Source organism: Pelodiscus sinensis, chromosome 30, assembly GCF_052426305.1.
Source record: "Pelodiscus sinensis isolate ZL-2025 chromosome 30, ASM5242630v1, whole genome shotgun sequence".
In the NCBI taxonomy this organism is placed as follows: Eukaryota; Metazoa; Chordata; order Testudines; family Trionychidae; genus Pelodiscus; species Pelodiscus sinensis.
Window position 1 is genome coordinate 14433522 of NC_143081.1, and position 23589 is coordinate 14457110.

The 23589-nt window shown below is 47.0% G+C and overlaps 3 protein-coding genes across 3 annotated transcripts; 1 reads left to right on the forward strand and 2 right to left on the reverse strand.

Moving 5' to 3' along the window:
• Window positions 1–7047: 7047 nt before the first annotated feature.
• Window positions 7048–8544, forward strand: LOC112544273 (olfactory receptor 5V1-like). Its single transcript, XM_075912060.2, has one exon. It carries the CDS (start codon window positions 7078–7080, stop codon window positions 8014–8016), a length of 939 nt encoding a protein of 312 aa, XP_075768175.2. The 5' UTR covers window positions 7048–7077; the 3' UTR covers window positions 8017–8544.
• Window positions 8545–14252: 5708 nt separating this feature from the next.
• LOC102459528 (olfactory receptor 6B1-like) lies at window positions 14253–15215 on the reverse strand. The gene has a single exon (XM_006114058.3). It carries the CDS (start codon window positions 15213–15215, stop codon window positions 14253–14255), a length of 963 nt encoding a protein of 320 aa, XP_006114120.3.
• Window positions 15216–22345: 7130 nt separating this feature from the next.
• LOC102459284 (olfactory receptor 10A7-like) lies at window positions 22346–23320 on the reverse strand. Its single transcript, XM_075912178.2, has one exon. The coding sequence runs from the start codon at window positions 23318–23320 to the stop codon at window positions 22346–22348; it is 975 nt and encodes a 324-aa protein (XP_075768293.2).
• Window positions 23321–23589: the final 269 nt, after the last annotated feature.

Below are 23589 nucleotides of genomic sequence, written 5' to 3' on the forward strand. Positions count from 1 at the left end.
GTGCCCCTCCCATGATGGTTGTAACAGAGGCAGGTGTGAGGTGGCACCCCAGAGCATCTGCTCTGCTCCCTGGCCTTCTGGTAGGTCTGGCTCAGCTCTTTGATTTTGAGCTTGCACTGCTCCAGGTTCCTGCTGTGGCCTTTCTCCACAAGGCTGGGAGCAAGCCTGGGGCGGAGATCCTGCTAGTTATGGGGCAGAGATCCTGGAGGCTGGACTCTCTCCACCAGAACTTGATGAAGTCCAGGATCTCTGTAGCAGTCCAGCTTGGAGCTCCTGTCGAAGCAGAAGGGCTGGAAGCCATCGAAGCATCTCAGGTGATGTTGGGGCTGCTCATGTCACGGAATGCTGATCACTCGCAGAGAGCAGTGGAGATGCCAGGCGTGGCCAGAGCGGTCAGAGCTGACAACTGCGGGAGACCTCCAGAGGCCGATTAGTTCAAATTAGTAGCACCGGAGCTTTCACGCTGACGGTATTTCAGATGTACAAGTTCGGAATTAGCTTCATTCCTGATGAAAAGCAGGAGTGCGGAGTTCAAATTCCGCAGCCCGTTACAGTAGACTTCCGATAATCCGGAACCTATGGGACCTAGGTGGTGCCGGATTATCAGATATGCCGGACTATCAGGAGGTACTATAAGATGGTTATATATATACTGTATACATTATATACTGTATATAAAGTGTTCTTAACCCTTTTTATTGTACATACTGTATACAATATACTGTAATGTTTTAGTTTTTTAAGCCTTTTTTATCCTTTTTGCTCAGTTCAGCTGCTGCCGCTGTTACCTTGTGACTCATTTTTTGCCGAAGCTCATTCACTAAGCTCTTGCCATTTTGATGCCGGACTATCAGGAGTGCCGGACTATTGGATGCCGGACTATTGGAGTTTTACTGTATTTCGAAATAACAGGCTAGGTAGTGTAGACGCACTGCTTACAAACTCAAACTTGGGAGGGAGTCTGTTTGGACTCAGGTCCTAGTGTAGAGCATGCCTGAGTCTAATGAGCCTGAACTTTACTATAATTTCAATCAAATTGCCTGGTTCTGATGTTAAACTAAGCGGCCTGTAGTTGCCAGGATCACCTGCGGAGCCTTAAATAACAGTCATCGCATTTGCTATCCTTCAGTCAGCGGGTACATATCTTGATGATCACAGCTTGTAGTTCTACACTTTCACATTTAGGTTCCTTCAGAACTGGGCTGAGTATCATAGACTCAGAGACTCCCAGGGCTGGCAGAGACCTCAAGTCCAGCCCCCTGCCCAAAGCAGGACCAACCCCAACTCAATCATCCCAGCCAGGGCTTGGTCAAGCCAGGACTTAAGCACCTCTAGGGATGCAGATTCCGTCACTTCCCTAGGGAACCCAGCCCAGCGCTTCCCCACTCTCCTAGGGAAATCATTTTTCTGAATATCCACTCCCCCACTGCAACTTGAACCTATTGCTCCTTGTTCTGCCACCTGCCTCCACTGAGAACAGCCTCTCTCCGTCCTCTTTGGAACCCCCCTTCAGGAAGTTGAAGGCTGCTCTCAAATCCCCCCTCACTCTTCGCTTCTGCAGACTGAACAAGCCCAAATCCCTCAGCCTCTCCTCATAGGTCATGTGCTCCAGCTCCCTCATCAGTTGGTTGCCCTCAGCTGGACTCTCTCGAATGTGCCCACATCCTTTCTGTAATGGGGCCAACGGGCAGAATTGTACGCAATACTCCAGATGTTGCCTCCCCAGTGCCGAATAAAGGGGAATCATCACTTCTCTAGATCTGCTGGCAACGCTCCTCCTAATGCACCCTAATATCCACTAGCTTGACTTATTCCGTCTTTCCAATATAATTTTTACCTTTATATTATTGTGTCCCATTGATTATGCTCACTCCCCCTAATAATAGATGATGCTGATTAAATCGAAATCTTTATTAAATACGAGGTGTTCCAGTTCACAATCTAAGTATCTAGCATTCTAGACTTTTACATAAGCTCTCTCAAAAATTGTCGCTTTGTAGTCGTTTGAGGTTAGGTGATTTAAGTGAATGGGGCTGAAACAATTTTCTGTAGAATCATAGAATCACAGAACACTAGAACAGGAAGGGACCTCATCCAGGCCAGTCCCCTGCCCTTCTGGCAGGACCAAGCACCGTCTAGACCATCCCTGAGAGGTGTCTATCCAAACTACTCTTAAATCTGGCCAGTGATGGAGATTCCACAACTCCTCCCCACGCAATTTATTCTAGTGTTTAACCACCCTGACAGGTAGGAAGTTTTTCTGAATGTCCAACCTAAACCTCCCTGGCTGAGGTTTAAGCCCATTGCTTCTTGTCCTGTCCTCAGACGCCAAGGAGAACAATTTTTCTCCCTTCTCTTAGTGGCGCCCTTTTAGATACCTAAAAACTGCTCTCCTGTCCTCTCTCAGTCATCTCCTTTCCAAACTAAACAAGCCCAGTTTTTTCAGTCTTCCCTCCTATCTCATGTTCTCTAGACCTTTCATCATTCCTGTTGCTCTTCTCTGCACCTTCTCCGATTTCTCCACATCTTTCTTGAAATGCGGTGCCCAGAACTGGACACAATACTCCAACTGAGGCCTAGTCACTGCAGAGTAGAGCAGAAGAATGACTTCTCGTGTCTTGCTCACAACACTCCTGTTCATGCCGCCCAGAATCATGTTGGCTTTTTTTGCAACAGCATCACACTGTTGACTCATATTTAACTCGGACTCCTTCCTAGACAGTTGCTTCCCATTCTGTGTGTGAGACACAGATTGTTCCTTCCTAAGTGGAGCACTTTGCATTTGTCCTTATTCAGCTTCATCCTGTTGACCTCAGACCATTTCTCCAGTTTGTGCAGATCATTTTGACTTATGACCCATCCTCCAAAGGTCTTGCAACTCCTCCCAGCTTGGGATCATCTGCAAACTTAATAAGCGTCCTCTCTATGATATCTAAACATATTGTACAGAACCGGTCCCAAAACAGACCCCTGCGGAACCACACAATGTGTGTATCTCCCATCTTCGCAGGCTTTGAGATCCAGAGCCTAGATACCCATCATTTTCTATTGACAGTCCCTAAGATTGGTGCCCAAATTACTCGGGCTTGGTTGGTGTTCCGTGTCCTCATGCTCGCTCTCAAACCCTACAGAGCATCGCTTAAGCGTCGGGGCAGCCTCGGGTGGCTGATAGTTTCAAACCAAGGAGGAATATTGGGGATAGAGGCCCAGGGGAACAAGGAGGAATTTAAACGGCTCTCAAAAGCAGCTCTGAAGCGAGGAGTCGCATGGGGAGAGGCCTGCTGATAGCCCTGCCCGCCCTGCGGAGCTTCCCGACTCTGGGTGCGGCAAGTCGGATTGCCCAAGGCCTCGTGGTCCAGAGACAGGCGGGCTAATCAGACAGGAAGCAGAAAGAGGAAACCACAGGCCGGAGTGAGCTCACCACAGCGGAGCGTAAAAGGCAAGTGAGTTGATTCATAGTTAATCTCCCCTTTCACCCACTTTGTCCTTCCTGTTTCAAGGGGCCAGAATTAGCTCTCCATGCCCGGGTCGGGGGTGGGGATGTGGAGGAGGCTTTCTCCAACATCCCATAGACTTCTGCCAGGAAGCTGTGGTCTGCGGAGACAGGCTCAGTAGCAGCATGAGGGACCCTTTCCCTTCCCCCGCCCCATTTCTCAAGCCGGCACTGAGACAACTGAGATCAGCGGGTGCATGTCTGCAAAGTTTCTGTTTGTGTGTGTGTCTGTGTCTGTGGTGTATGGTTGCAATCGTTTCTATTTTGGCTGTGTGTGTGTGGGAGGGGTGCACGTTTGCAGTAGTTTCTATTTTGGCTGTGTTTCTGCGTGTGTGTGTGTCTGTGTCTATGGTGCATGTTTGCAATCGTTTCTATTTTGGCTGTGTGTGTGTGGGAGGGGTGCACGTTTGCAGTAGTTTCTATTTTGGCTGTGTGTGGTGCATGTTTGCAGTAATTTCTATTTTGGCTGTGTTTCTGTGTGTTTGTGTGTGTGGTGCATGTTTGCAAAAGTTTCTATTTTGGCTGTGTGTGTGTGTGTGTGTGTGTGGTGCATTTTAGTAATAGTTTCTATTTTGACTGCATGTGTGTGTGTGTGTGTGTGTGATGCACATTTTCAGTAGGTTCTATTTTGTCTCTGAAACTGTGTCTACACTGTGGGGTTTTTCCGGAACACTGGAGGCATCCCAGAAAAACCCAACCATGTCCACACACCTCTGAGCGTGTGTGATGTTTGCAGTAGTTTCTATTTTTGTTGTGTGTTTGTGCATGTATTTGGCAGTGTATGTGGAGGGGAGTGGGCACTTTCTGGAGATGGTGTTCGGATTAGGAATAAACATTTTGCAAAATCAGCTTCTTTTAATAATCTATCGCTTTGTGTAGGCCTTTTTTGCAAGACTTGATCATTGGGACGGGGGCACAGGGGAAGTTTCATTTCATTCTGGGAGCTAGACAGGGATAGACATAGATTTCATGTTACACACAATGTTGTTTTCATTCCCACTTCCAGTAAAAATTGGTGTCAAAATAGCCCTTCCCTTCCAACAAACGCAGGTGAGGTGAACATTGTACAGACAGCCTGATTCTCAGACATACAAGATCCTAAGTCTCCCACAGTCAGATGTGCGAAAAAGCTTCAGTTGATTTAGGAAAAAACAAGCTATTATGTTTCGGTGAGATCCTTCTTTTTACAACAATCTCGCGCTTTTTGGAGGGTGTTTGTTTGGAGGGTGTTTGCTGCTTTCAATTGGGATGAATGCAAGACGTGACGACATAGATGAAAGAGGGTTTTCTGACAAAATCATAGAATCATAGAATCATAGGACTGGAAGGGTCAAGAGGTCATCAAGTCCAGCCCCCCGCCCTCAAGGCAGGACCAAGCTCCATCTACACCATCCCTGACAGATGTCTATCTAACCTGTCCTTAAATATCTCCAGAGAGGGAGATTCCACCACCTCCCTTGGAAATTTATTCCAATATTTGACCACCCTGACAGTTAGGAATTTTTTCCTAATGTCCAATCTAAACCTCCCCTGCTGCACTTTAAGCCCATTACTCCTTGGCCTGTCCTCAGAAACCAAGAGGAACAAATTTTCTCCTTCCTCCTTGTGACACCCTTTTAGATATTTGAAAACCGCTATCATGTCCCCCCTTAATCTTCTTTTTTTCCAAACTAAACAAGCCCAGTTCATGAAGCCTGGCTTCATAGGTCATGTTCTCTAGACCTTTAATCATTCTTGTCGCTCTTCTCTGTACCCTTTCCAATTTCTCCACATCTTTCTTGAAATGTGGCGCCCAGAACTGGACACAGTACTCCAGCTGAGGCCTAACTAGTGCAGAGTAGAGCGGCAGAATGACTTCACGAGTTTTGCTTACAACACACCTGTTGATACAACCTAGAATCATATTTGCTTTTTTTGCAACAGAATCACACTGTTGACTCATATTCAACTTGTGGTCCACTATGACCCCTAGATCCCTTTCTGCCATGCTCCTTCCTAGACAGTCGCTTCCCATCTTGTATGTATGGAACTGATTGTTCCTTCCTAAGTGGAGCACTTTGCATTTCTCTTTATTAAACCTCATCCTGTTTACCTCTGACCATTTCTCTAACTTGCTAAGGTCATTTTGAATTATGTGCCTATCCTCCAAAGAAGTTGCAACCCAACCCAGTTTGGTATCATCTGCAAACTTAATAAGTGTACTCTCTATCCCAATATCTACATCATTGATGAAGATATTGAACAGTTGAAAATATTGAAAATAATCAGCAACAATTGGATACTCCCAGCCAACAACAATAGAGACTTTTATTCAAAATGGACCAATACCCCCACTGGTGTCAATGGGCCATGGTTCTGGTAGGGCAACAAAAATGATTAGGGGGCTGGAGCACATGACCTACAAGGAAAGTCTGAGGGATTGGGGCTTGTTTAGTGTACAGAAGAGAAGAGTGAGGGGGGATTTGAGAGCAGCCTTCAACTTCCTGAAGGGAAGTTCGAGAGGCTGGAGTGAGGCTGTTCTCAGAGGTGGTAGAACGAGGAGCAATGGGCTCAAGTTGCAGTGGGGGAGGTCTAGGTTGGATATTAGGAAAAACTATTTCCCTAGGAGGGCAGTGAAGCACTAGGATGGGTTCCCTAGGAAGGGGGTAGAAACTCCATCCCTAGGGATGGAGCAGTTCCGGCTTGACCAAACCCTGGCTGGGATGATTGAGTTGGGATTGGTCCTGCTTTGGCCAGGGGCTGGACTTGATGACTCCTGAGGTCTCTTCCAGTCCCACGAGTCTATGAGTCTAGAATCACTGGTCTGAGTTAAAGAGATTTTATCCAATAGGAGAAGAGAAAGGCTACGTCTACACAGAACTGTTATTTCAGAATAACAAAGTGTGCATCTACACTCAAGCAGTTATTTCGACATATCGTTATGGGACGTCTTATTCCGACTCCCGTAACCCTCATTGTACCAGTAGTAAGAGAAGTCAGAGGAAGAGTGCTCAATTATGAAATAAGTGCTGTGTAGATGTGTCCAAATTCGAAATAAGCTTTTTTGACCTATGCTAGGCAAGGACCGTAGCTGAAGTTGCATAGCTTATTTCGAACTTCGCCCTGCTAAAATAGAGTGAGAAGATAAGATTTGATACACGGGTGGCAGGAGGACTCATCCCAGATGTAATGGCCCCATCCTCTGCTTCAATATGTGTTGAATTAATTATTCATAATGACACAGCTTCGGCAGGACAGACTAAGGGAACACCACTCCAGACTGCTCGTGGTCCCAGCCGAATGGGGCATATGTGACCCCAACGGGGCATAGAATCTGGGATTTAGGTGTCTATGGTAGGTAGACACTTGAGTTCTTTTGTGTATCCACCATATTGCGTCAATGTATACCCACAAATTCCAGCCAGCTCTCTCTACGTTAAATCTGCTTAAAATGTTCCTTTCACACAACCAGCCTCGATTTGCGTTCACCTTACTGAGCAGATAAAATCCCCACTGGTCTTTTCAATTGAATGTGAACGTTCCTGCTCATTTCTGTGAATTGGTTTTTCAGCTCTTACAGGTCCGAGCCTTGGGTGGAAATATCGATGGAAAACCAAACCACACTGACCGAATTTGTTCTCCTGGGACTGTCCAGTGACCCGCTGGTGCAGATTTTCCTCTTCCTGGTGTTTTTCGTGATTTACCTTTTTACCCTGCTTGCAAACGGCTTCATCGTGCTGACGATCCGAGCTGATTTTCACCTCCATACCCCTATGTATTTCTTCCTCCTCCAGCTGTCCTTGGTGGATACCTGTTATTCCTCAGTCACGGTGCCCACACTGTTGTTAAACCTCCTGTCGGAGCACAAAACCATTTCTGTCTGCGGCTGCATTGCTCAGATGTTCTGTATCCACCTCTCGGCCGGTGCAGAAGTGTTCACTCTCTCGGCCATGGCGTACGACCGTTACGCGGCCATCTGTGACCCGTTGCGTTACGCGGAGACCATGAAGAAAGGCATCTGTGTTCTGCTGGGGGCTGGTGCTTGGTCCATGGGCTTCTTCAATGGCCTGATCAACACCGTTTTTGCCCTCCAGTTGCATTTCTGTGGCAACAATCAAATCCACCATTTCACTTGCGAGTTCCCTCCACTGTTACAACTGTCCTGCACCTCGCCCCTCAGGAAGCAGCTGGTGCTTCTCATTCCTGCGCTTGCGTTCGGACTCAGCTCCTTCCTCCTCATCCTCATCTCCTACGTGCATATCATCTCCACCATCCTGCGGATGCGCTCTGTGGAGGGCCGGCGGAAGGCCTTCTCCACCTGCAGCTCCCACCTGACTGTGGTTGGCTTGTTCTACGTGACTGGTTTTATCCAATACACCAAACCCAGCTCCGTGTCCTCTGTGGTTCTGGAGGAAATGGTCTCCATCCACTACAGCATCCTGACCCCCCTGTTAAACCCTGTCATCTACAGCCTGCAAAACAAGGAGATAAAAACAGCTCTGAGAAAAATATTGGGGAAACTCAGGTTCAGGTCTGGTGTTTAGGACATTCCCAATGCTGGTGTCAGGGAACTTGGACCAAATCCTCCCAGCAGATAAGAAAGTGTAGTTCTTCCAAATCCAGCAGTCCTGAACTCCAGCTGGAGCGAATCAGCATCACTCCACTACAGGTGATAGGTGTAACTCTCAGATGGAGCTGGATTCCTAAAAGCTCTTAGGATTGAACGGGAGAGATGCAGAGACACCCACAATGGGATATCTGATCTCCCAGTGGGCAGGACACTGATCAAGGCGAAGGCAGATCCTTGTTTAAGTGCTTTCTTCTCACTTGGCACTTAAACCAGGTTCTCCCACATTCCTGAGGAGAACCCCAACTTCTGTTGTATTACGTAGGAGAAACACCTTTCTCCTAGTTCTTTCTCCTGCTCTGTTTCTTGTAGCTCCCTTCCCCAACTGTGGTTTCATAGTTCTCAGAGATCTGATCTACACTCCAAGGGATGGTCAAAGTAAGATACGTAACTCCAGCTTCGTAAATTACATAGCTGGATTCGATGTATGTGAAATCCCCGTCCACACAGCTGGAGGTTGACAGGAGTAAATGCTCCCGTCAATTTCCCTAACCCCTTGAAAGAAGGAGATTGGTGCTAACATAGGTGCCCTTTGAGTTCGATCTACCAGGTCTATACAACACCCACTAAACTGAACCCTGGAAGATGGACTGCAGCAGTGTCGATCTTTTGTGTAGTGTAGACGTGTCCAGAGAGCATTCCAAGAAAACGGGGCAAGCAAAACTCCATGCAGCATTAACTGTGTCATACTGTCTTATGATTTCTCCCTTTCACAATATCACCTACCGTTCTGGTAGTTTTTTGACCGCTGCTGCATATTGGGTGAATGTTTTGCCACAATAACTCCGAGACCTCTTCCTAAAGTTGTAAAACCCAATTTAGAGCCATCCTGTTGTACAGCCAGTTGGGAGGATGTCTTCCAAAGTGCTTTGCATTGAGTTTTGCAACCGCAATTTTCATTTCTCCTTTTGTTGCCCTGTGAACCCACTTTGGTGGGATCTTTTTGGACTTAGTACTCAAGATGGGGGTGTACTCAAGAGAACAAACATCCATTCTGGGTACCCCACTGGATTAAAAAAATGCTATATTAGGTGTGGAAAAGGTGCAGAGGAAGGCAAATAAGGAAAAAACGTCAGGGTATGAAAGAGCTTGTGTTAAGAAAGACTAAAAAGATTAGTGCTTTACATCAGGCAAAAGGGATGAGTAAGAGGAAGAGAGGTCTAAGGAGTCATGAATGGTGTGGAGAAAGTGAATCGGGATGTACTATTTACCCCTCCCCATAGCATAGCATGAAAAGGCAGTAGGTGTAAAATAAAAAAGGAAGTACTTCTTTACACGATGGGTGGTCAACCATCAGAAGTCGTTATGAGAGGATGTGATGAAGGACAGAATTGTAACTGATTTCCAACAAGAATTAGAGAAGTTGTTGGAGGATTGGTCCATCAGCGGCTATTAGCCAAGATGGTCTAGGATACAACCCCATGCTCTGGATTTCCCCACATTTCTGACTGCCAGATGTGCAACAGGAGGACGACCCCTCAAAAAATCATTCTGTTCTCTTCCTTCCTTCTGAAACATCAGGCTCTGGCTACTGTTGGAAAATACAATACTGGGCTAGAGGGAGTGTTAGTCAGAACTAATATGGCTGGTCTTAGCTTGTGTCCTTAGTGAATTTGTATAGTCTGCTAACTTTGCCACCTCTCTGTTTTCCAATGTTTTTCCAATTCATAAGGGCACTTATGAATGTGTTGAAGACCACTGTGCCCAGGATGGAGAGGAGGGGCACTTGCCTGTTTACCTCACCCCACTATGACTACCGACCTTCTATGCTTCCTGTCTTGTAATGGGTCACTAATCCATTCAAGGACCTTCCGCCTTATTTCATGGCTGCTTACTTTCAGAAAGCCATTGCAAAGCCCACCAGAGGCTCGTCTGAAAAATCCAAGAACATTATCTCCAGTGCGTCTCCTTGCCCACAAATTGGCTGAGCCCTTCAAAGAGTTCTAATCGATTGGTGAGGCATGATTCGCCTTTCACAGAACTGGTGTATTCTGTATATGGGGAAGGAAGATCCTTCCAAAAGGAGATCTAGTTGGGCTTTCAAGACACAAAGGGTATGTCTACTCTACCCCGCTAGTTCGAACTAGCGGGGGTAATGTAGTCATCTGCAGTTGCAAATGAAGCCAGCCGGCGCCATTTTTAAATGCCAGCTAGTTCGAACTCCGTGCCGCGCGGCTACACGCGGCATGGAGTAGCTAGTTTGGATTAGGCTTCCTAATCCGAACTAGCTGTACACCTCGTTCCACGAGGCGTTTGCTAACTTTGGGTATGTCCACGAGGCGTACAGCTAGTTCGGATTAGAAGCCTAATCCGAACTAGCTACTCCGTGCCGCGTGTAGCCGTGCGGCACAGGGTTCGAACTAGCCGGCATTTAAAAATGGTGCCGGCCGGCTTCATGCAAATGAAGCCTGGGAAATTCAAATCCCGGGCTTCATTTGCAACTGCGGATGACTACATTACCCCCACTAGTTTGAACTAGCGGGGTAGTGTAGACAAACCCAAAGTTGCAAACGCAAAGGGGACTAAATGTAAATGTAATCAATGGTTGGCAAATGGAAGCTTGGAATGTAAAGGAGCTCTCAAACTCGCACACAGATACACAAACCCCAGTAGAAATATATACAGCCGCTCCCTGAGTTGCGAAAGGTCAAGTTACGACTGTTCACACTTACGACCAAAGCTCCCATGGAGTGGTCATAAAGGCGGTCCCAAGTTATGAATGCAACCCGTGCTTACAACGAGCGCGGTCGCATGTAACTCAATGGGGTCCAAGTTACGAATGGATTGAGTTACGGCCAAGTGTTTGGTCCATAACTCGTTCGTAACTCGGGGAGAGTCTGTATCCCCAAGGACTTTGATGTGATTATTTATGGTCAGGAACTTTTTCAAAAGTAGTCTCTTGCCTCTGCAGAAGCATAACTGAATCTAAGTCCTTGGCGCTGTGTTCCCCATTGGAGGACTATGCCGTGGAGTTTTTAGCCACTAGAAACTGGGCTTGCTGGAAGCTAGCACCCATGAGACTTGGCAATGGGTATAGTTATAATAGGAAAGACATAGATTATGTAGGGTTTGGAAGGGAAGAAGGGATTACTTGCATCATTGGCCATGTCTAGACTACACAGCAAAGTCAGAAAAAGATAGGCAATTTGCGTATCTTTTTCCGCTTTTCTTCTGAAAGAGGCTTTTCCAACATTTGCCCTTTGACATGGAGCCAAATGTTGGGGGAAAAGCTTCTTTCAGAATATCCCCTCTTCCTGATAGAACGAGATTTACAGGGATGTCGAAAAAACGTGTCTGCTTTTCTGAATTTTTTTACCCTAGTGTCCATTACACAGTATAGCCGCCCCTACCCACCCCGCCCTCTGCTGCCCCTAGTGCCCATTATACAGTATAGCTGCCCCTTCCACACCCCACCCTCTGCTGCCCCCTAGTGCCCATTATACACTATAGCCGCCCCTTCCCCACCCCACCCTCTGCTGCCCCCTAGTGCCCATTATACAGTATAGCTGCCCCTACCCACCCTGCCCTCTGCTGCCCCTAGTGCCCATTATACAGTATAGCTTCCCCTTCCACACCCCTACCCTCTGCTGCCCCTAGTGCCCATTATACAGTATAGCTGCCCTCTCTTGTCCCATAGTTTCTCATGCTAGTGCCTATTATACAGAGGAAAAATAAGATCTAGGCACCAGTAGTAGTAGAAATCACACTGCTGTGTTAGTTGCCTTCCCAAAGCATCAAGTGTTCACTTGTATTTCATTGCATTCTCATTGTAATTTTCAAGCTTTCTTAGCTCGTTGATCTCAGGTGTTCTCAACTCATTGCGTTGCGTGCATCCTAATCCCCATCCTCAATAAAAAAGACTAATATTTGCTCCATTTATTGTATCCCTTGTCTTTTTCCATTATTTGTTTTTCTTCTGGAGGCAAAAGGTAAGAATTGTCATAACACACGTGAACCCGCTGAACACACACTACAAAATGGTCCAGGAAGAACAGAAGAATGGCCGTAGGTCAGACGAAAGGTCCATCCAGCTCCGCATCCTGTCTTCCAAGAGCATCCAATACCAGGTGCCCCAGAGGGAGTGAACAGAACAGGGACCCATCAAGTGATCCCTCCCCTGTCCTCTATTCCCAGCCTCTGACAAACAGATGCTAAGGACACCATCTCTGCCCATCCTGGCTAAAAATCATTACATTGCAAATTAAATGTTGAAACTTATTTTGAAGGGTATGGAACATGTTAGACTCTCATGTCTCATTTTCCAGTGCAAAAACCGAGATTGGCATAGGAAGTCTGGAGATCGTGGAGGTAATACATGTTTAAATTCTAGGGCACCGGTTTGAAGGAATTGTTGCTTGTTTGTTCAGGTGAGATGCCTGTACGGCATGCTTAAAGGCATGGGAAAAACCAACCGACGGACAAAGCAAAGAAAAAAAGCAAATCTCAGCACACAGTCAGTAGACCCATTGGATGATACTTGGGACAATTTAAATATCACAGAAACGAGGTTTACAGGAGCGGTCAACAAAGCCTTCCCTTGTTGACCGATCCACATCTTGACTCGCGCGCTGTACCGACGATCAGCTGGGCCGGCACAGCGTGGTGGCCATTTTTATTTTAATGAAGAGGGATATTTAAATCCCCGCTTCATTGATTATGTCGGGTAGCCTATTTTACATGCCTCTGTTGGTAGAAGCACGTAATCTAGACTTACCCTAAGGTGCCACAAGACTACACTTTGTTTTACAGAAAAAGAAGTCCACTGAAAACCACTTTGGTTGTGTCTACACTACAGCGATTGTGTCTGTACAGTTATGCTGATGTAGCTAAATTGGCACAACACCCCAGTGGAGAAAATGTTACAGCAATCGAAGGAGTTTTTCACACCAACTCCTAGAATCAGCTGCATTGAATGGAAGCATATTTTCTATTGGCAAAACAGTGTCTATGCTGGGGATTGGGTTGGCATGCCTGTGAGCCAAGACAATATGTCCACCTGGCTTCTAAATCCAGACCAAGTCCTAGGCACTTTTGAATATTTCACCCATGTCATACAAGTTCAAAGGAAGGTCCTGTTCATAAGAGAGCAGAGGTCAAATTAACCCATCTCCTATTTGTGCAGAAGAGTCTTCCATGGGCCAGTTTTCCAAGGTGTTTATGCAGCAAAAGATACAGTTAGGTGTCTACCTGGATCTGTAAAGTTCCTAAGCAGGTTAAATTCTTACTTCACATGGACACCTGCTTAGAAATTCCCACTAGACTCTTTTCTGCATCTTTAGGCAGCTAAACATCCTAAAACATCTTTGGCTTTTAATGCAACCATAGGTAGAAGGAACAGCCTGGAATTGGTTGAAGGCTTGTTGGTGGAGTGAGCAATGTAGGACGAATTTCCACTGCTAACAACAACCTGGTCTGAGGAAAGGAGAAAGAGGAAGAGGAAGGTGAATGTGAAAATAATGTGGGAGGTGAGGAGTGGATGAAATTGTGTGAGAAAAAGAAAAGGAAGGGAGAGAAAGAGGGTGGGATGGAGGGACATTGAGGGCACATCTACACTACACAGAAGATCAACGCAGCTGTAGTCGATCTTCCAGGGTTCAATTTAGTGGGTCTAGTCTAGACCTGCTAGATCGAACTCAACGTATGTCCCCGTCACGGTTGGTACTTCACCTTGTGAGGAGTAAGGGAAGCCAATGGGAGTGTTTGCTCCTAGCAGCCTTCCCCAATATGGACAGCCTGGAAATGCAACATGAGACATGCCAACTCCGGCTATGTAATTTACATCGCTCGAGTTGCATATCTTCTTTTGACCTTCCCGTGTAGTGTAGCCCAAGCCTGAAAGAGTAGGGGAAGATGGTGGAGAAAAGACAGAGCAAGCCAAGAGGGGATTTTGGAATGGTGGGCGAGAAGAAAGAATGGAGAAAAGAAAAAGATCCCAATGGGAGGAGGATGTTAAAAGTTGTAGCCACAACCTGCGCCCAGATCCCTCACGGCAGTAAGAAGAGTCAGCCTTAAACCTAAGGGAGTGTTGGAGCAGTCAGAGCATTTGCTTTGAGTTCCTTTTATTTCTCTTCCTTGCCAGTTAGCTCCTGCCTCTCCGCCTCCAGCCATCCGATCAAATTATTTTCATTTTACTGCCAGCGAAACGCAGTTCGCTCAACTGGTGCCATTCCGGGCGAACGGCGTAAATTTGCTGGCTGCTTTCTTCAGGGCCTCCTTCACTTCCTTGTTCCTCAGGCTGTAGATGAGAGGGTTGACCAGCGGGGTTAGGATCGTGTAGCTGACAGAGAGCGCGAGGTGGAAGACCCTCAGTTGGTTGGTTTTGGGCAACATATACACGGTCATGAGGGTGAGATAGAAAATGGTCACCACAATGAGGTGGGAAGAGCAGGTGGAAAAGGCCTTCTGCCTTCCGGAGACCGACGGCATTCTCAGGATGGTGACGAGGATAAAAATATACGATACCACGGTCAGTAGGAAGGGCGGCAAAGTGAATGCAAAGGCCAAGATGGAATCCAGGAGCACAACAAGGCTGTTTTCACTGCAGGAGAGTTTGATGATGGGGGTGAAATCACAAAAGAAATGGTCGATTTCGTTGGGGCCGCAGAACACAAGCTGGAACATTAAATAGACGACGGTACTGCAAGCCAGTGAGCCGAGTATCCAAGACCCAGCTGCGAGCTGGAGGATGAACCTACCGCTCATAAGGGCTGCGTAATGCAGAGGTTTACATATGGCTAAATACCGGTCGTAGGACATGGCAGCCAGCAGGTAACATTCGGTAGCTGCCAAAGAACAAAAGAAGTAAAACTGGACAATGCAGCCTCTCACGGAGATGGCTCTGTCCCCGCTCAGGAGACTGGCCAGCAGCCGGGGCAGGACGGTGGAGCTGTAGCAGGTCTCCAAGCAGGATAGGTTGCCCAGGAAGAAGTACATGGGGGTGTGAAGGTGCCGATCAGCCACCACCAGTGCGATGATGAGGAGGTTCCCAGTCACGGTCACTATGTAGATGGCTAGGAACAGCAGGAAGAGAAGGGGCTGCAGTTCAGGGAGATTCCTGAATCCAAGAAGGATGAATTCGGTGACCAACGTTTGATTGCTCCAGCTTGTATCTGCCATGTGACTTATCTAGGGAACACGGAGAGAAAAAAGCTGATGTCTTTTGCTCTTTGAAAATGCGAGGAGAGTTTCTTTAGACTCCCAAGATTAACTTGTTCCATCACAGTTTTTCAAATCTTTTCTTTTTAGTTGATGGGTGCCCGAGCTAAAACAGATTAGGGTGCCTTATCCCCATGCAAGGTTTGGAAAATCTCAGGACACAGAGATGGCATTACCACTGGGGTGTTACTGGAGGACAATCTGGATGGAGAACGCAGCCCAAGGAGATACGTTACCTGAAGCAAATTTTTTATCATCAGGTTATGCAGAATGTCAGTCTCTGAAAACTGTGATGCCATGGGAAATTGGAGAAGGGTCCAGATACCACTGTGATGATAATGCAGAAGATAGATAGATAGATAGATAGATAGATAGATAGATAGATAGATAGATAGATAGAGGGGATGCGTGGGGATAGATAGATAGATAGATAGATAGATAGATAGATAGATAGATAGATAGATAGATAGATAGATAGATAGATAGAGGGGGTGTGTGGGATAGATAGATAGATAGATAGATAGATAGATAGATAGATAGATAGATAGATAGATAGATAGATAGATAGATAGATAGATAGAGGGTGTGTGGGGATAAAAAGAAAGACAGATAGATAGAGACAGATTGGCAGGACAGAGAGTGTGTGTGTGGGGATAGACAGACAGACAGACTACCGCTGTCAGATAGACAGATCTATTTATCTATCTATCCATCCCCACACACACCCTCGATTGATCTATCTATCTTGCCAGACAGACAGAGGGGAAGTGTGGGGATAGACAGACAGACAATAGATAGATAGATACATAGATAGATTGATAGATCAATCGAGGGTGTGTGTGGGGATAGATAGATAGATAGATAGATAGATAGATAGATAGATAGATAGATAGATAGATAGATAGATAGATAGAGGGGGTGTGTGGGGATAGATAGATAGATAGATAGATAGATAGATAGATAGATAGATAGATAGATAGATAGATAGATAGATAGATAGGGCAAGAGAGGCTATTTTTAGCAGGTATGCAAGTAACTAAGCTGACAAATGTTCACGTTTTCTCTATTCCGCTTCCTGACTTACCAGATCAGAACGACGATTGGTTTCCGGTTTACATAGTCAGTGCCCCTCCAGTTTAATCCTGACAGTTACAGAATTGGGGATTTTATAGGGAAGACAGAGGAAACAAATTACCTGTTGCAAAATATTAATTAGAATCACTCAACAGAAACTCATCCGTGCCATGCAAATAGTCCAGAAAAGTGTGGAAGCCTCTATTATTATCCCAACTGCCAAATCAGAAAATATTGTGATTGCTCGACTATCCACCGTGTCTAATGGGGTACCGGATAGCCGTCTACAAATGGCATTTAACATGGATCAAGCCATGAGCTAACGTGAATAATAGCATTTATTGTCCTGCAAAAACCTCTCTTTCCGAGCTATTTATCTGAGGCGTATTGAGGTAGGAAAAGGCAGTTCTAGCTAAAAACAGAGCTAGAAAAATGGCAAGAGCTGGCAGCCTCATTGCGGAAGAGTTTAAAGGCACAGATGGCTCTGACTAATGCAATAAAGCTTCAGGGGGTGAGCCAAGTTAGTCTTTTAAAATGCTACTAGACGATTTGCTGTGTTTTAAGTTTATCCTGTCACAGACGAAAGAAAGCTCATGATACCATCAACATGTTTTGTTAAAGTGCTAGCAGACTATTTCTTGTGTTTTACGTTTGTTCCTAATACAATACAGTCATCTTCACCCTTAACAATGAATAATGCCTTGCCCCTTTAAGATTCCCACAGCTGGGATTACCAGTGTGGTCCCTAACACTCCCCAGGATGGTCTAAAGTCTGTTCCCATGCTAAGTGGTAAAATCCTGCATCAGAGAGGATGGACAAGGTCAGTGTTTCTCAACCAGGGGTACGAGTATCCTTAGGTGTACTCGAGAGATGTCTGGGTGGTACGTCAACCCAACTGACTTTTGGAGAAAACTCAATTTTTGTTTTAAGTTTTACAGTGCTTTATTATTTTTGTACTTTGAACAACTTAATCATAGCCGGGCGGGTGATGACATTTTTGGGTGTAAAAACAGATTGTAGACAAAATATTGTGTCTGAAAACTGTAGGTATGGGGGGTACTTACAATTTCTTTTAAAGGGGTACTTTATTAATAAAGGTTGAGAAACACTGGACTATGTGACTAGGAGGGTCTGTCCCGTCCCCAAAGCTGATCAAGACAATACGATTACCTCTGAGGCAGTTCCGTTACCAGCCGGCCGGTCCAATGTGACTGCTTCCTTCAGCGCTGGCAGGGCTGGGTTCGGAGTGCTGCACCCCATTTCTCCATCTCTAGCACCTTCATGGGCCTCTCTCCAGACGTGAACATCATCTGCACATCTGCTGGCAAACCTGCTCTGCTTCATAAGAGGCCCCCTGCATTGAATCCAGCAGCACCAAAAAGCAACCGTCTCTACGGCTTCATTATTTAACTTTTTTTGAGAGACGGTGACATCTCTCTTGGCAATTCTGCAGAGGGGAATGTCAATTACTGAGGAAGAAAAAAAAATAAAGTTGAAGCACTTGGAATGGGTTACGTAGGGAGGGGGTGGAATCTCCATCCCTAGAGGTGTTTAAGTCCCGGCTTGACAAAGTCCTGGCTGGGATGATTGAGTTGGGGTTGGTCCTGCTTTGGGCAGGGGGTTGGACTCAATGACCTTGTGAGTTCTCTTCAACCCTATGATTTTATCATTCCAAAGTTAGGTTTATATTCCACAAGGACATAATTAGGAGATGGTCCAGGCGTTGCCACAAAACTTATGTCAGGTAGAGTTTGTGAGCCACATCTATCTGCCTATCTAATGTATTTATGGCTTTGATAGGACAGCATCTGAGTTCCTCACCGTTTGAATGTATCTGTCCTTTCAACACTCTGTTCAGGTAGGAAAATGCTATTCCTCCTGTTTTATGGCTGGAGACGAAGGCACACTGAGACGAAGGGCCAGCTGCTTTTGTTTTTTTAAGACTTACATAGGATTTTTTTTAAACAAACTGGCACTAAGATTTAGATTTTTACAAGTATATCCTTGTCTGGGATGATTTTCAAAGTGTAAAATAAAAAAGAGACTCTGAGACATGTGTCCAGGTATAGAAGGCCTGGAATGAGGCTTGAGACATGAGGCCGGGTATAAAAGACCCAGAAGGAGGCCCAAGACATGAGGTTGGGTATAAAAGGCCAGATGGGGTTGCCCGGTGTCCCGTTTTGAACCAGACAGTCCAGTATTTGAGCTTTCTGTTAGGAAACAAATTAAGAAAATAGAAATGTCCAATATTTTCTAAATAAGATGTATGTAGATTGTGATGTACTGTCAAGTGTGTCCAGTATTTTTGTTGAAACCATCTGGCAGCCGTAGGCCCAGAATGAGACCCGAGATGTGAGGCCGGGTATAAAAGGCCTGGAATGAGGCCTGAGACGTGAGGCGGGTATAAAAGGCCTGGAATGAGGCCTGAGACGTGAGGTCGAGTATAAAAGTCCCGGAATGAGGCCGGAGATGTGCGGCTGGGTATCAAAGGCCTAGAATGAGGCTTTAGATGTGAGGCTGGATATCAAAGGCCTGGAATGAGGCCGGAGACATGAGGCCGGGTATAAAAGGCCAGGAATGAGGCCTTAGATGTTAGGTTGGGTATCAAAGGCCTGGAATGAGGCCCAAGATATGAAGCCGGGTATAAAAGGCCCGGAATGGGGCCGGAGACGTGAGGCCGGGTATAAAAGGCCCAGAGTGAGGCCGGAGACATGAGGCTGGGTATCAAAGGCCCAGAATGAGGCCGGAGACATGAGGCTGGGTATCAAAGGCCCAGAATGAGGCCGGAGACATGAGGCTGGGTATCACAGGCCCAGAATGAGGCCGGAGACATGAGGCCGGGTATAAAAGGCCCAGAATGAGGCCGGAGACGTGACGTTGGGTATCAAAGGCCTGGAATGAGGCCTGATGCCCTGATCTAAAGTAGTGGCCACTCCTGGCTGGTATAGAGCAACGTGAGCAGAAATCAGGCCCAGCTAGAAAACAGGCCTGTTTGCAAGCTCACAGAGCCTGCCAAGAACATGGCTGGTATCTGTGTTTCTACAAAATCCCCTCAGGAGAGTCAAATGCCGCCCAGATGACTAGCAGAGATGATACAGCGAGGCTCGTTGTTTCTATGGGTGGTGCACATTCTCACAAGCCTTGGCACACACAAAAAAATTTATTCGGCACATGGATGGGAAAGGTTAGAGGGACCATCGGCGGGTATTGCAAACACACACCTGTTTCTTAGCAGTGCTCGGCAGAGGACACTGGGGCAAATCCATGAGGGGTGGAACCAAAAGACCCCCCGTTATCAAGTATGGCGGAAACACGCTGCCCAAGGATGGCACGAACAAGCCGACCCCTCCTCAAGATAAGGTAGAACTAACATCCAGAGGGTAGAGGGTGGCGATTAGCTACGTCACAGGGGCAATTCGGAATCATCATCGAATTATCGTTTTGGAGCTTGGGGAGCGTGAAGAGTGACATCAGACAGGACTCTAACACAGTCTGGCTCCCTTCGGGGCTGTACTCATGCCAGAGAAGGAGCCAGCTCAGTTTCCCTGGGCCTGACTTGGGAGCCTTCAGCACCCCTATTCACCCCATGAGCTCCCCACAAGGAAGCAACACGCATCCTCCAAAGGGATCATGCCCCTGGACTTCCGCAGTCAGTGCAGAGCAGAGCTTGTAAGCACAGATTTAAGGAACGTTCAGGAAATGCACCTTGGGGAAGAGGAATCCAGAGGCCAATGTTCCCTCTAATTATTTTTGCCAACCATGCGTGGAATAAATTTTGTTCTGTGCACCCAGGGTTGTGCATGCTACTTTCTGCCGGCGCTCTGCTAATCAGCTGAGTGGTGTTTGAATCTCTCGAAGTGCTCAGCTTACAGGGAACACTGGTCCTGGCCCTCCCAAAGCAAGAGACAGGCCAGCTTCCAGCCACCCACCTGCTGATATGCCTATTGCCTCGTCTCTATCTTTTCTCACGTTTCCTCAGAAAACCAATCCACCCCTCCAACGTGTCACCACTGGTTGGCTCCTGTGGAGAGGTTCCCCACCCGCAGCCATCTGTTGCCAGATTACGGAGTGTTTCTACTTTTAACAGCAGGCAAGTAAAAGCAACCACTCCTGCCCACCGGGGTCCCACCACCTGGTATTTGCATAACATGGGGGAAACTGAGGCACACCAAATGTTCATGCAAAACAGTAAGAAAAAAATCCCATGTTTTCACAGTAACTTCTCTGCATCTGGGTGTTAAAGAAGACCCCGTGGAGTGTCTGTTTTTCGGACCTAGGGAGAAATAAGCTCAGTCATTCTCTGTCCTGGTACTGTATCGCAGGTGTACATGTGCTAGTATATCGGTAAACATTGACTTGGAGCTAGGACCATGCTTCATTGGCAATAAACCTGGCCACGTGCCTTCGCTATTCAACTAAGTTGTGTGGACGACACAGTCAGAGCTTGCAGTGCAGGCTATCCAACCAGACCCTGTTCAGCACATGTAGGGCAACCAGCACGATGAGGGGATGGGAGTACATGACCTACGAGAAGAGGAGGTTCAACAAAAACAAGTGCAGAGTTCAGCAGAAAAGGCCCTGGGGATTGCAGTGGATGAGAAGCTGGAGATGAGTCAACTGGGCGCCCTTGTAGCCAAGAAGGCTAATGGCGTATTAAGATGCATTAGGAAGAGCATTGCCAGCAGATCCAGAGAAGTGATTATTCCTCTTTATTCAACTCTGGTGAGGCCACATCTGAAGTATTGCATCCAGTTCTGGGCCCCCCACTACAAAAAGGACGTGGATGCATTGGAGAGAGACCAGCGGAGGGCAACCAAAATGATTCGGGGGCAGGAGCACATGACCTATGAGGAGAGGCTGAGGGATTTGGGCCTTTTTAGTCTGCAGAAGAGAAGAGTGAGGGGGGATTTGAGAGCAGCCTTCAACTCCCTCAAGGGGGGGTCCAAAGAGGATGGAGAGAGGCTGTTCTCAGTGGTGACAGATGACAGAGAGCAATGGTCTCAAGTTACAGTGGGGGAGGTCTAGGTTGGATATTAGGAAAAACTATTTCCTTAGGCGGGTGGGGGAGCACTGGGATGGGTAACCTGGGAAGGGGGTGAAATCTTCATCCCTAGAGGTTTTTAAATCTTGGCTTGACCAAGCCCTGGCTGGGATGATTGAGTTGGGGTTGGTCCTGCTATGGGTAGCGGCTGGATTTGATGGCTTGCTTATGTCCCTTCCCACCCTAGGAGTCTATGATTCTTTGATCACCCCAGTAATCTCCAGCTTTTCTGCAGGGTTTGAAATTGACTCATCTTTAAAGATGTTCCGGTGATCCGAAATCTCTATGCAATTTGCCAAGTAGCTGCTGCGCAGCAACTGACCCAAAACCTGATGAAACCATTTTGGAAATCCAAAATATCTGAATGTAGCCAAGAGTGGAGGAGGGGCAGTGGGCCAACAAGTGAAGACAGTTGAGTACCGTTTCAGGAAATGTTTTGATTACAATTAAAATATCTTAAAACATGGCCATAACGTGGAGCGTTTTGGCGAGCGACTCTATTTGGGGGACAACCATTTGAGAAGGTGAAACCGAGACACAGAGACAGGACAACTTGGCTAAATGCGGGAGCCAGGACTTTAATTTAAAGTGTTACCAACCTGGGCTAACCATATCTAAGTGGCCAGATGGGCACCAGTGACCCCAGGTGCTTATAAATCTGAAGATGAGGGTGGGTTATGTCCCCCACTGTCAAGGGAGCCATGGGAGTTGAAGTCAGAGTTCTGTAGGCTCTCCTCTTTCATTGGACATAGGAGAGCGTAAATGAGGGGATCCCGAAGTATGGGAGACAGAGGAGGACATCCTGCAGCAAAGGAAACCAGAGGAGAATGAATGAACTACCACCTGGCTACCCCCCAAGCTGTGAGTGAAGCGTAAGTCAGCAGTTCTAAACTGGAATATATCAGAGACTGGGGAAGTCTCTTGGGCCAGAGTTGACTTATTCATTCCTCTTCCATCAGTCGCATGTCAGTGATGCTAAAAATTAGCATGGATATTCTGATCTCTTGTCAAGGCCACACATTTATTCACAACCTGCCCCACGGCCTCCTTGATATCTTTGTTTCTCAGGCTGTAGATGATGGGGTTAACCAGAGGAGTCAGGATGGTGTAGAAGACGGAGATCCTTTTGTTCAGGTCTCGGAGCGTGGGGGTTTTCGGAGACAGGTACACGATGATCAGGGTCCCGTAGAACACAGTCACCACGATGAGGTGGGAGGAGCAGGTGGAAAAGGCCTTCCACCGCCTGGTGGCGGACGGGATCTGCAGGACAGTGAGGATGATGCAGACATAGGAGACGAGGATGAGTAGAAAGGGAGGCAGGGTGAATACGGACGCTAGGACGAAAGTGACGAGTTCGATCGGGCGGGTGTCGCTGCAGGAGAGTTTAGTCACGGGGGTGAAATCACAGAAGAAATGGTCAATTTCACGGGGGCCACAGAAGCTACGATGGGACATCAACGATGTTACTGTGGTGCTAGCCACCATCCCATTAATCCAAGACCCTGCTGCTAGTTGGAGGCAAAACCTGCTGTTCATAAGAGTAGCGTAATGCAGCGGCTTGCATATTGCAATGTATCTGTTGTAAGACATGATGGACAAGAGGCAACACTCATATCCCGTTAGCCAGGTAAAGAAATAAGATTGCAGGAAACAGCCATTTGCAGAAATTACGTATTGACTTGTCAGGAGCCCGGCTAGCAGCCGGGGCAGGATGGCGGAGCTGTAGCAGGTCTCCAAGCAGGACAAGTTCCCCAGGAAGAAGTACATGGGGGTGTGGAGGCGCCGATCAACCACCACCAGCGCAATGATGAGGAGGTTCCCGGCTATGGTCACAATGTAGATAATTAGGAACAGCAGGAAGAGAAGAATGTACAATTGAGGTTGCTTCCCAAATCCCAGCAGGATGAACTCCGAGATGGCCGTTAGATTTTCACGTTCTCTTTTTGTCATGTGCTGTATCTAGGCCCAGGAAAAGAAAGTCTGTGTTATTATTTAAAGCAGAGGATTCGGCTCTGGTGAGGCCACATCTGGAATATTGTGTCCAGTTCTGGGCCCCCCACTATCGAAAGGATGTGGTTGCATTGGAGAGAGTCCAGCAGAGGGCGACCAAAATGATTAGGGGGCTGGAGCGCATGACCTGTGAGTCACCTGTCTGGGATGATCTAGATGGTGCTTGGTCCTGCTGTGAGGACAGGGGACTGGACCTCTTGAGCTCCCTT